This window comes from Setaria italica, chromosome IV (genome assembly GCF_000263155.2).
Source record: "Setaria italica strain Yugu1 chromosome IV, Setaria_italica_v2.0, whole genome shotgun sequence".
NCBI lineage: Eukaryota > Viridiplantae > Streptophyta > Magnoliopsida > Poales > Poaceae > Setaria > Setaria italica.
Window position 1 is genome coordinate 6,098,125 of NC_028453.1, and position 12,933 is coordinate 6,111,057.

The 12,933-nt window shown below is 48.3% G+C and overlaps 1 protein-coding gene across 1 annotated transcript; it reads left to right on the forward strand.

Moving 5' to 3' along the window:
- Window positions 1–3,682: 3,682 nt before the first annotated feature.
- On the forward strand, window positions 3,683–5,252 carry LOC101763510 (putative 12-oxophytodienoate reductase 5). Its single transcript, XM_004964815.4, has 2 exons — window positions 3,683–4,164; window positions 4,273–5,252. The coding sequence occupies exons 1-2, from the start codon at window positions 3,825–3,827 to the stop codon at window positions 5,055–5,057; spliced, it is 1,125 nt and encodes a 374-aa protein (XP_004964872.1). The 5' UTR covers window positions 3,683–3,824; the 3' UTR covers window positions 5,058–5,252.
- The last annotated feature ends 7,681 nt before the right edge of the window (window positions 5,253–12,933 follow it).

A 12,933-nucleotide genomic window follows, 5' to 3' on the forward strand; every position in this document is an offset into this window, starting at 1 on the left:
TGACCTTGGATACGATGTGCGGTCCTTCCCATGGTGAATTAAGCTTGTGTAGCCCCTTGGTGTCTTGGATACGCTTGAGGACCATGTCGCCTATGTTGAAAGAATGCTCTTTGATGTTGCGATCATGATAGCGGCGAAGACCCTTGAGGTACCTTGCAGACTGAATGAGTGCTGCACAGCGGGCTTCTTCTAGGCTGTCAAGGTCTAGACGCCTTGTCTCCTCTACCGCTCCTTCATCTTATTGCTCGACTGTTGGATATTTCCACATCATGTCATCAGGAAAGATGGCTTCTTATCCATAGATCAGGAAATAGTGCGATTGCCCCATGGGTTTGCACCGTTGAGTACGTAGCCCCCAGAGAACATTTGGTAGTTCCTTAAGCCACTTGCCTCCTTTAGTGTTGCCAATGTCATGCAATCTTTTCTTCAAGGCTTCCAGTAGCATCCCGTTGGCGCGCTCAATCTGGCCATTGGCCCGCGGGTGAGCGACGGAGATATACCAAACGTCGATTCCGCTATTTTCTCAGTATTCCTAGAACTCGTGATTGTTAAAATTGGAACCAAGGTCTGTGATTATCCGATTGGGGAATTCATAACGGTGGACGATATCATCGAGGAAATCAAGTACTCTGTTTACCTTGAGGCAAGTTAGTGGCTTGACCTCGATCCACTTGGTAAACTTGTCGATGGCTACTAGTACTCGGTTGAATCCTCCGGGCGCTGTAGGAAGGGGACCAATCATGTCGAGCCCCCAGCATGCGAAGGGCCATGTTGGCAGTATGGTGATAAGGTTGTAGGCAGGGACATGTTACTGCTTGGCGAAGAATTGACAACCTTGGCACCGGCGGACTAGTTCTTCAGCGTCCGCTAGGGCGGTGGGCCAGTAGAACGCTGCTCTGAAAGCCTAGCCCACGATTGTGCGTGAGGTTGCGTGGTTGCCGCAGATGCCCTTGTGTATCTCCTCCAATATCTCCTTGCCGTCTTGTCGTGTGACATATTTCATGAGTACTCCTAAAGACGCGCCTCTTCTGTAGAGCTTTCCCCCGAATAGGATGTAATTCTTACTTCATCGTAGGATCTGCTCTGCTTGTGTCTTGTCCGAGAGTAGTTTTTGTTCCCTTATGTAGTCAATGAATAGGATTCTCTAATCAACATCAATCATCATCACCTCCCATCTGGTGCCTCAGGACCATGATCGGTGCTTGTAGAAGGTGCCGGCTCCGTATGGATGGCTTGCGTAGTTCATGGATAAAGATTCCTGCTAGGACTTGGGCGCGAGTTGAGCCAAGTTTGGACAAGACATCCGCGGCGACATTGTTATCGTGAACTACTTGGTGAAACTCTAGGCTCGAAAATTTATTTTTGAGCTTGCGTACTTCCATATAGTATGCGTCCATGTTCTCCTTATTGCGATCCCACTCATCATTGACTTGGTTAATCACAGCCAGTGAGTCGCCGTAGACCAACAATGTTTTGATTCCTAGCGATACCTCCAGGCGAAGCCCGTGCAGTAGCGCTTCATATTCAGCTTCGTTGTTGGATGCCTCCCAGAAGATCTACAGGACGTATTTGAGTTGCTCGCCTTTGGGATATATCAACAGTACCCCTGCACCGGTGCCCTCGAGCTTGAGAGACCCATCGAAGTACATGACCCAATGCTCTTGGTGCTCTGCCGGTGTTGGTAGTTGATTTTCCTACCATTCTGCCATGAAATCGACTAGAGCCTGGGACTTGATCCTGGTTCTTGACTTGAAATCCAAGGACAATGCTCTAAGTTCCACTACCTACTTTGAAATCCTGCCTGTGGTGTCCCGATTGTGGAGAATCTTGCTCAGGGGGAAGTCAGTGACGACGGAGATCTTGTGTTCCTGGAAGTAGTGCTGCAACTTCCGCGAAGTGAGTAGTATGGTGTATAGCAATTTCTGGACCGGTGGGTACCTTGTCTTGGAATCTGAGAGTACTTCGCTGATGAAATAGACGGGCCTCTGTACTTTGTATACATGGCCGGGCTCTGATCTTTCGACTACTATTGCCATGCTTACAACGTTAGTAGTTGCAGCGATGTAAAGCAGCAAGTCTTTATTGGAGCTAGGCGCCGTGAGGATTGGTGGCTTTGATAAGAAATCCTTCAACTGTTGCAAGGCTTGGTCTGCCTCCTTGGTCCACTGGAACTTATCTTGCCGCTTGTGTAGTTTGAAGAAGGTAAGGATCTGTTCTCCAAGTCTTGATATGAATTTGTTAAGGGCCGCCATACACCCAGTCAACTTCTGAACATCTTTGATGCCAGACGGAGCTTGCATATTGATGATGGCGGATATTTTCTCGGGATTTGCTTCAATGCCCTTATATATCGGGAGAGCAGGATTACAGGTACAGGAATACTAGTCGGATTCAACTAGAGAGTCCTACTCTAACTGTTACGAGTAGTTTTCCGAGTTCTCGACTAGTTTCTGTCTTCCACGTAGACTACGCTGTCCTGCACCGTAGTCTTTATATCTGCCACGTCTCGGTGCGCAGTCCTGTATACGGATCTATCCAAACCCCCTGTACATCGTGGCAGGCGCGCGATCAGGAACAGCTCGACGGTCTGTCACTGTCCTTAAGATAGAATGCATTGCAAAATTCTTCCTCCAAACAATTGGCTGGGATCTCGGAGTAATGGTATCCTTTTGTTAAAGGTCTAATTTTGGTGAGCTCATGGCCCGTAATTGTTGTTATCGCTTCCTGCAATCAGTACCAGCTCTTTTCTAAAACCGCTTGCAATGTCTGCAGTTAACTAAGGTGTAGCACCAGATACTATATTTCCAATCAAAATTTTTGGAAGAGCTCACTTGTTCAGTTGTTTGGTCAGCATACGTGCGACGATACAACAAGGTTTGTAGTTGGGGGTTGAATTTCATACCACCGCAAGAGATGGGGGTGTAATATGAACTTCTTCATTTTTTGAACTGCACTAATATTTATTTATTTATTGCAAATAGCTCTATTACTATTTGTTTATATTGGAACTATATTTAATTTAAACAAAACTTATATATTTTCTGGATGCAATTTTGGGGTAATGGTGCGTAGTAAATTAGGTATTGGGAAAATTACAAAAGCACGCCTGCAAAAGCTAGGGGAGTTTTGAGCATTCACCATCTTTATTATTAGTAAAGATATTTAAACTTAGCTGCAGATTTTAAAATTGGATGCCAAGAAGAAAATTCGATGTCCTGGCCCCCTAAAACATCTGCGTGTTAGATAAGACTCCTTGAAAAACGTTAGAAAACATTTGTCAATGAAATATGTTGTGACCCCGCGCTACGAGATAAAGCGATCCTTTTCAAATATAAGTGAAGCGTTATGCATCAGATGAGCTGCATTTCTGGATCAGTCGTCATTCAGGAAGAATACCAGGGGATGACGTACTAGTGGCGTCATCTCTAGCTCATGATGATGGGCACCAGTGTCAGCATACACGTACCTGCATAAAAAAAAGGGAAATAGCATGGCTGCTATTGTTTTTGGAGAATGACATGGCTGCTATCGCTGGTTACACGACAGAGATCAAGAGATGACGTCGGCGACGGCGTGGGAGGATCAAAAGGTGGACCAGTCAAAAGGAGGCGGCTGGTAAATGCCAGGCTGCCAACACGCCCGGAGCAAACCCTCCGACAGGTATAAATACTCCTCCACCCCGGCCGGTTGGAGAGCACCACACCACAAGCAGAGAACAAGCAAGAGCTTACTCGCAAGCAAGAAACAGAGCCAAGCAAAGCCACCTAGTGATCGCTGATTTCCTTCATCGGCAGCGCATCGGCGATCTCGATCTAGCAGACAACATGGTTCATCAAGAGGTGATGCCGCTCCTGACGCCATTCAAGATGGGGCGGTTCGAGCTCTCCCACCGGGTGGTGCTCGCGCCGCTGACCCGGTGCCGCTCCTACGGTAACGTGCCGCAGCCGCACGCCGCGGTGTACTACTCCCAGCGCGCCACCAGGGGTGGCCTCCTCATCACGGAGGCTACAGGTGTGTCTGCCACTGCGCAGGGGTACCCGGAGACCCCCGGCATCTGGACGCAAGAGCAGGTCGAGGCGTGGAAGCCCATCGTCGACGCCGTCCACCGCAAGGGCGCCCTCTTCTTCTGCCAAATGTGGCATGTCGGCAGGGTCTCCACAAACGGTAGGCATCCACACTAACATCTCAAAATTAATCTTGTTCAATCAGCTGCCTGGTTGGTTGATTATTGTTCGTTCAAACGCTAATACGTCGTTGTGAACGAAATGGCAGATTTTCAACCTGATGGACAGGCACCCATTTCAAGCACGGACAAGCAGATTTCCCCAGACGCCGAGCCCGGCATGGTGTACTCCAAGCCGCGGCGGCTGCAGGTGGACGAGATCCCAGGGATCGTCGACGACTTCCGGCGCGCTGCGCGGAATGCCATTGAGGCAGGGTTTGATGGCGTGGAGATACACGGTGCGAATGGGTACCTCCTTGAGCAATTCATGAAGGACGGAGCCAATGACCGAGATGATGAGTACGGTGGAAGCCTCGAGAATAGGTGCCGCTTCGCAGTGGAGGTGGTCGACGCTGTGGTCCGTGAGGTGGGAGCGCAACGTGTGGGCATCAGGCTGTCACCGTTCCTCGACTACATGGACTGTGTGGACTCTGACCCAGCGGCGCTCGCCGACTACATGGTTCGGCAGCTTAACAAGCACGAGGGGTTCCTCTACTGTCACATGGTGGAGCCTAGAATGGCCGTTGTTGATGGTCGTAGGCAGATCCCTCACAGGCTTTTGCCATTCCGGAAGGCATTCAATGGTATGTTCATTGCCGCTGGCGGATATGATCGTGAGGAAGGCAACAAAGTAGTCACAGATGGCTACACCGACCTCGTTGCTTATGGAAGGCTCTTCTTGGCCAATCCGGACCTACCTAAAAGGTTTGAGCTTGGCGCGCCGCTGAATGAGTATGACCGTTCCACATTCTACACGCAGGATCCAGTTGTTGGCTATACGGATTATCCGTTCCTTGACGAAGACAGCAGTGACCTAACTGCAAATGATGCTTAATCATCCAGTTCAATTGTTCGATTGTGATTAATAATGTGCTACATTCTTGCGAGAGGCACAAGTTTTATTTCTCCCTTCATTGTTGCTTTGTTGTATCCAGAATAAAATATCAACTCTGTTGATCATATAGTCCTTTGTTTCTTTACATCTTGTTGTTCACTGCTATGGTTGAGGTTGAGAACATCTTTTTAGAAATATTATTGTGGCTCAGGTCCAGCATTTCAATTGTTGTTCCGCTGAATGAAGGAAATAACAGTTGGTTCAGGAAGCAGACACCATTTACTTGACTTGAATTCAATTTGTCTGAATTGGCCATACACCATTTATCTAACCTGTCAAATTTAATAGGAAATAAACATATAATTTACTGGATTTGATCTCCTTTCGTACAAACACCACACCTAACAAATCAACTTACTGAAACAGCTACTCAGTCTGGATGAGTTCCGACTAACTTCTGCACCCGTTCAATTCTGCTGGTGAATAACTCAAAAATGATCCACAAAGTGAATATATTCATTCGTCCAAACAAAGAGAGAAATTACTGAATATCACCCCAGTGTTCGGAAAGACTCCATCATCGGAATTTTGGTGCCTCGCACTTAGGTAAAGACTGGGATACGTACTGAATCGAACCTATATTTTTTTAAGGAATAAGTCCACATTACCCACCTAAACCCTGCCAAAAGTCTAAGACACAACCCTAATCTATGAAACCGTCTAATGTATACCCTCTATTTCCTCAAACCGGATATCAGGATCTCCTGATGGTGTTTAGACCCGGCAACATAGCGAGGGGGTGCCCGAGGTAGTGTTTGATTTGTGGGGCTCGCCGAGATCAGGAACTCGAAAGTGAACATAGACATCCGATTTAGACAGGTTCGGGCCGTTGAATAGCATAATACCCTACGTCCTGTATGTTGGTTGGATTGAATTGCTTTGGAGGGATCCGTGACTCGCCTTATATTGCTAGGGGCAGGGTTATAGGTCGGTTGTTTACAAGTTCGGATTCGACTAGGCGAGTCCTACTCTAATTGCTATGAGTAGTTTTCCTAATCCTCAACTTGTTCTTGTCCTACGACGTAGACTACACCGTTCTGCACAGTAGCCTTCATGTTTGACACGTCTCGGTGTCCAGCCCTATATCTAGGACTGTCCAAACCTTCGGGTGGGCCCATAGATGTACGTACGACAAGCCCCGAGTACTTTTTAGTCAAATGCAGCAGTTCCGAGTACTTTTGTAGACCTCACCGACTAGTTTTTGTGCTCTTCAAGTACTTCATCGTGTTTGAGTCTTCAATTGTACCCGAGCACTGCCATGCGGCTAGAATCTGCTCAAGCCTGTTTTAACTTGATCTTGAATCTTCATCTCTTAAATTTTTATATGGAAGTGCGACGAAAGTCGCCCTCCATATGGAGTAGCCCCCGAGCCTTAGGTTGAATTGAAGAATCAGACTGAGGGTCAATCTGTAATTTGCATCTCTTTTTCCCTTAAAAACCTAGAGAAAAAACTTTTTAGCTGATGGGCACGTGGCACACAGCCCCCAAGCCGTCACACGACTAGTTTGGTGGGTATAAGGGTCAACCTTCGGTCAACGTAACCATCGATCAATAGTAACCTTATCTCTTTCGAAAATAGTGGTAACTGACAATCAGGTGCGAAATCCTCGGGTCAATTAAAACCTGAATATTCCTTAATTCCCGCTGTTGTTTACTACGCCGCGGTTGTAAATAACGGAGGGAAACACCTCTTCCGTTTTATTTTTGTCATCTGCTCTTTCAACTTCTGCACTGTAGCCCTTGTCGGTGTTTAAACCTGGCAACCTACCAAGGTGAGTACCTAAGGTAGAGTTTTGATTGGTGGGTGTCGCCAAAATCAGGAACTCGATGGTGTACGTAGGCACGCGATTTAGATAGGTTCGGGCCGCTGGATCGCGTAATACCCTACGTCCTGTGTGTTGTTTGCTTGTATTCAATTGAACTTATTTGGAGGGGGTCCCTGCTCGTCCTAATATATTGGAGGAGCAGGGTTACAGGCCGGTTGTTTTACAAGAGTACAAGTCGGATTCGAATAGAGAGTCCTATTCTAACTGCTACGAGTAGTCTCCGAGTCCTCAACTAGTTCCTGTCCTCTATGTAGACTACGTCGTCCTGCACTGTAGTTCCCATGTCTGACACGTCTTGATGTACAACCCTATAAACGGATCTGTCCAAGCCTTCTAGTGGGCTCATAGATCTATGTACGACAGCCCTAGCACCGCCGCTGCCTGATCCTTGAGCTTTAGTATCGCCGTCCCCCACCACTTAGTGACCGAGCGTATGCGAAGGAAGACACTCGTTGCAACAAGGATGAGGAAGAAAGAAACTGTGTCCAAGGCGGAAGGCAGGAAGAAGAAGGCGGACAAGAAAAAGGAGATTCAACTCCTTGCCCTGAAGAATGGAAAGACAGATCAAACTGCTCCGCCGACTCCGGCATGTGCCTGGAAGTAGTCTTCGCTGAAGGAGGAAGATATCAAGGCATTGGAGGTAGCCAACCTTATCCAAGGAAAGGGCGTCAACTGGAGACCTGCCTTCAGAAACCCCTAGCAAATGGAGGAGTACCTGGAGGAGATGGTCATCTTCTCGCATTTCATTGAATGCGGTCTTGTCTTACCCACCTCCGATTTCTTCCGCTGCCTCCTGGACCAGTATAAGTTGGAACTTGTTCACCTCAACCCCATTGGCATTCTGCACGCCACAATCTTTGTACATTTGTGCAAGGCCTTCTTAGGGATCCAGCCCCACTTCCAGTTGTTTCGGAAGTTTTTCCGCGTCAAGCCACAACCCAAGATGTAACTCACGAAAGTAGTCGAAGGAGCTGGAATATAGATGAGGGAGAAGCTCAAGGGCATGTACTTGGATTATGAGCTCGTAGACTCACATTCTGCATGGAAGGAGAAGTGGCTCTATATCAGCAACCACGACCTCAAGCTCCCCAAGGTGACAGGGCACCGCCCTATCTGGAATAATAGGCACTAGATGAGCCAAGCCATGGAGATTGCTTGCAGCTACCCGAGCTTCTGGACAGAATAGTCAAGCGCAAGCAAGAGGGGCTAATAGGAGTTAGGGTAGCCTTCAACTTCATGAAGCGGCGAGTGCAACCCCTGCAACCACGGTGCACCTGAGGATATGACTACTCGGGTGTCAACGACCTGTCGAGGATGTCTCCGGAAGAACTCAGCGTGGATGTGGTCATGGTGCGGTTGAGGCCCATATTCAAGAATGCGAGCGAAATCCTGATGATTGTGCACAAGTTTTGCACCGCTAACCCTCCAAGAACTGTAAGTAGTCATGGCCGCAGCCCCCGAGTACTTATTTTTGGCGAATTTTGATGTACTGACTTGTCTGTCTGTGCAGAAAGACGTACACACTTACTGCTCTGCTCCTCCTCCTCCCGATGCAGAAGACATTGAAGCTGCTCCTCACCTTCATACGGTAGCGAGCGTGACTGAAGCCGCAGAGGAGGAGGAAGAAGAAGTAATCGAGTCCTTTAGCAGCTCTGTTTCTGAAGTTGCGGAGGACTTCGTGATCAAGGCCTAGCCATCTGATAAGGCTGGGTCATCCTCCAAATCATTGAAGCATGCAGTTGAAGATGATCTAAAGGCTACACTAGCTTCTTCGCCAAAGAAGAAGTGGACCATTGTTGGGAAGCGCGCTGTGAAGGAGCCTCTCAGTGCCGAAGACGTACCTCCACCAGTAATAACCTTTGAGGAAGGGCAAGATTCTGAGGATCGAGTACTAGTAAGTGAATCCAATATCACCATGTCTACTCAATATGGTATTGGTGGTTTGCAGGTAGTCGAGGAGGTGGCCAAGGCGGAAAGGACGACTACTGAAGTCGTACAGCAGCAGCTTCTAGTAATCAAAGAGGTCATAGAGATCGAAGATGACCCAGAGCCCCTCATTGCTAGGGCAGACCCTGCTAGTGCAAAGACTACTCGAGAGATAGAGGTGGCAACGAAGGCTGGCGAGGATCACACTGCGATCCAACAAGCCACGCCAAAGAAGCCGTCTCCAGCTATCAAGCCACTACGCTTTTTAGGGGAGCCCTCTTTGAAGCTGAGGTGATCCTCAAAGTAAGCCTTGCTACCCTTTTGGAGTAGTAATTGTAGTTTGTTATCAACTTGTTGTATGTATCTGACAACTTGTCTTTTGTAGGAAATCTTCTAGCGTGGAGCTTGGAGGTCCAAGCCTGAAGCTCATGGCTGATGGCAGTAGCCACTCAGTCCAGGACATCTTTCCTGTGCCGACAAGTCTTCTGCCAGAATAACAACCTGCACCGACAACAAATCCAAGTGACATATCCCTTGTTGTTGCATTGATGCAAGATGTAAGATCTTCATTAACTGATGTTGTAGTGCTAGCCCCCGAGCAACTGGTGGCTGAAGCTGCAATGGCGACTACCTCTGGCGCCGTGGCTACTTTTGTAGTCCCTGAGCCGGAGGTAGAGACCAAAACCGTGGAGGTGCTGGAAATCATGGTGACAATCCCACCTTTCGAGCCGGGCCCGTTGACAAGTCGTGCCTTGGTTCCATTCGGTGCGGCAGATGCTGAAGCGCACGAGGAGCCACTGGCAGTAGGGGTTAATCTTGAAGATATTCAATTAATCGATGACCCGCTGCTTGACATAGAGATGGAGGTTGGGATGATTGAGATGTACCGCCGTGTAGGTGCATATGCAGTGCAGCGGTAAGCTTCTGGTCCCATTGATTCCATGTCTTTGAAATTAGTACCTGTGTCGTGACACGAGTACTTGTTCTGTTGTGCAGGATAGGAATTCCTTTTGCGATTGTGGTTACTCGGATAGGAATTCCGAGCACCGTTATGCCGAGTTCTATCGGGTTCATTGTTGTGATTGTTGTCACGTCCTCGGTTGTGGTGGGAACCGAACCGTTCTCGACCTTTGTCTTCTTCGTCAGCCCACTGTTGCACCATGACTTTGAGTTCTTTGACGTCAGCTGGTCGTCGGCGACCGAAATCTTGGTATGTTCGTCGATCATAGAGTCCATTTTGGAAGCACTCAATGACGTCTGTTTCGGAGATGTCAACTATGGTAGCCTTCTTTTCGAAGAACCATTGCAGATAGTCGTGTAAGGTCTCGCCCTCTTTTTTCTTAATTTGTCTTAAGTCGATTTTGTTGCCTGGTCTAGCCATGGAGCCGGCGAAGTTGGTGGTGAAAGTCTTTGTCAAGTCTGCCCAAGAATCAATGGACTTGGGTTTTAATGACTCGAGCTAGGTCAGTGGTGCGGGTTCCATGCATATGGGGAAATGAATGACTTTGGTGTCGTTATTGCCCTTGGCTGCTTGCACAGCTAGCAAGTAACAGCGTAGCCATTGAATTGGGTCTTGCTTGCCGTCGTACTTGGTGATTTCGGTTGGCTTGAACTTATCGGGTAATTTTTTTTCATTACCCGGTTTGTGAAAGTAGGAAAATGGTTGTAGCTGTCGACTTCCCGTTCGCGCCGACTATTGAGAATTTCTCGCAAATCACTGAAGTTGGATATTTCGTTGTTCTTCCGAGTAGGGCGGATGCTTTTAACCGAGTTGGTGCAGCTGACCTCACCAATATATTTATGTCACGCAGGAGTTTTATGCTTGCTTGGACCTTGGCTGTGTTGCTGAGGTTGGTTGACTGCATCATCGTTTCGTGGGGTGGCGTTTTTGTCTGCAGCTCCCCTGCTACCTTCTTGATGAGATGTGATACGAGGAACAGACAGGATTGGTGATTCTTTGTCGAGTAGCTTGTAGGCTTGCTCCGCGAGTTGTGCGATCAGTCCATTGCCGCGCTGCACGAGTTGAGCTGTGGCTGCGTTGTCCCTATTCTGAGGCATCAACGTAGTTAAAAGGTTGATTGAGGCGATGGCCGCAAGTGGAGTATTGTGCTCCTGAGCCTAAACTGCGTTGAAAGCCCTTTCAAGATTCGTAATAGGGATATTTGTAGCCATCAACTGTCGTCGCTCGGCTCGAGTAGCATTGCACGCCCTTCGTTCGTTGCGCTGCTCGAAAGTTTCACCGTGAGGGGCATCAGCAGTAGATTCATCTTCGGAGATGTTGTCGATTTATGCTAATCGCCTGGGGGTTCTGTTCTGGCTAGTACCCGGGTTGTTATTCTGAGTAATAACATGTATCTCCCTATCCGGGTAGTAGCTTTCGAAGCTTGATGTAGCAATCTCTGTGTAACTTTCTTTGTGGTTGGACGTAAGTGGAACGCCTTCTTGATATGGTAGGTTGTCTATATGGGCGACTAGGCGCGAGTCGTAGTCACGGTCGAGAAGAGGTGGTCGCAATCCCGGCCAGTGGACGAATCTGCCTTGCGATGTCGAAGTTATTACCAACCCTTGGGCTGGACCACATAATGGTATCTCTAGTGAGTAGGATGAGTCGGAGTCAACATCTTCGTCATGCCCGAGTTCGACTCGGGTTCGAGCAAGAAAACCTTGGTGGACTTTGGTTGCGTTGCGGAGTCCGTGTGGGAACCGCTTTGAAGTCGAAACCGATTTGGATGCTGACTGGGGCCGTCGAATCCGAAGCGAGTCCGACCCTGAGTCCAGGGGTCGGCTGAGCCCGACCCTTTGGAGGAGTAGCTCCGCCTCGCCCGACCCCGAGTGAAACTCCGCCTCGCCCGACCCTGAGTCCTGGGGTCGGGAGTGCCCGACCCCTGAGCGGAAGGTTGGAGCAGTCCGAGGCGAAGTCGAATCCGACGCGTAGTCGAACTCGAACTCGTTGACTCTGAAATCTTGATTTTTTCTGGTCAGATTTTCTGGTTTCTTCTCCTGTGTATCGACGATCTGGTGCCGGAACGATCCCGAGCCTTCGGCAACGCAAAACCAGGATCCAAAAACGAAGGTGGCGTCGGCTTCGATGAAGAAAACGGGCCTGATGATGACCTTCGCCGTTGAGTTCGCGCTAAGAAACTCGACGAAGCCCCCTGCCTGGCGTGCCAGCTGTCGGTGTTTTAGACCGGCAACCTGCCTAGGGGGTACCCTAGGTGATCTTTTATGCGGTAAGGGTCGTCGAGAATCAAGGAATCAATGGTGACGCAAGGAACACGATTTAGACAGGTTTGGGCCGCTAGATCGCGTAATACCCTACGTCCTGTGTGTTGGTTTATATTGATGTATGTATGGGTCTTGAGAGATTATGTCGAGGGGGGTCCCTGCCCGGCCTTATATACACGAGAGGGCAGAGTTACAAGTCTGAGTCCTAGTCAGGTACTATTACAGAGCTCTACTCGGTATTGGCCCGAGTAGTTTTCCATAAACATACAAGACTAATCCGAGAAGGATACACCCATCCTTGTTCTGATCTTATCCGAGTACGTCCCTTGGTGGACCGTCCAAGGCCTACTCGTGGACCTGGGGTGTATGCCCGACAGTTGCTAGCATTTATGAAGTGCTTCTACCCAGAGATGGAGCTAGCTCCTGTTGTGAAAGGGATAGCAGAGGACTGCTCTGATGAGCTCTTCTAGCAGTACTTGCAAGAGATGGATCCTATCGCAAAGGATGTAGCTAGTCATTTAGACCTTGAGTAGTCTCTGTAAAAAGTGAACATTAGTTCTTTGTAATATAAATATTATATGAATGAAATGTAAATATTTTTGAGTCTTGTTGCAATTTTTATTGCTTTTGACTTATTTTTTAGTGCATCTTACGAACTACCTTGATGATTGCTCGTACAGTAGATGTAAATGTCTATGCACAAGGCTACTTTAATGAGCCTCTTCAGGTATCCGATGTAGAGTACTTTAGGATGCGACTTCTTTCTGCGGAGTACGAGTACTCAAGGCACCTAGGTAGTCAGACCACTTAGATGAGTGGACTCTTTAGGATTTCTTCAA

What these genes read in the sequence shown, in the direction of transcription:
- LOC101763510 (XM_004964815.4), top strand. Translation starts at nt 3,825, where the DNA reads ATGGTTCATCAAGAGGTGATGCCGCTCCTGACGCCATTCAAGATGGGG. An exon ending in CGGCAGGGTCTCCACAAACG is followed by an intron (nt 4,165 to 4,272) that starts GTAGGCATCCAC and finishes ACGAAATGGCAG; the next exon opens with ATTTTCAACCTGATGGACAG.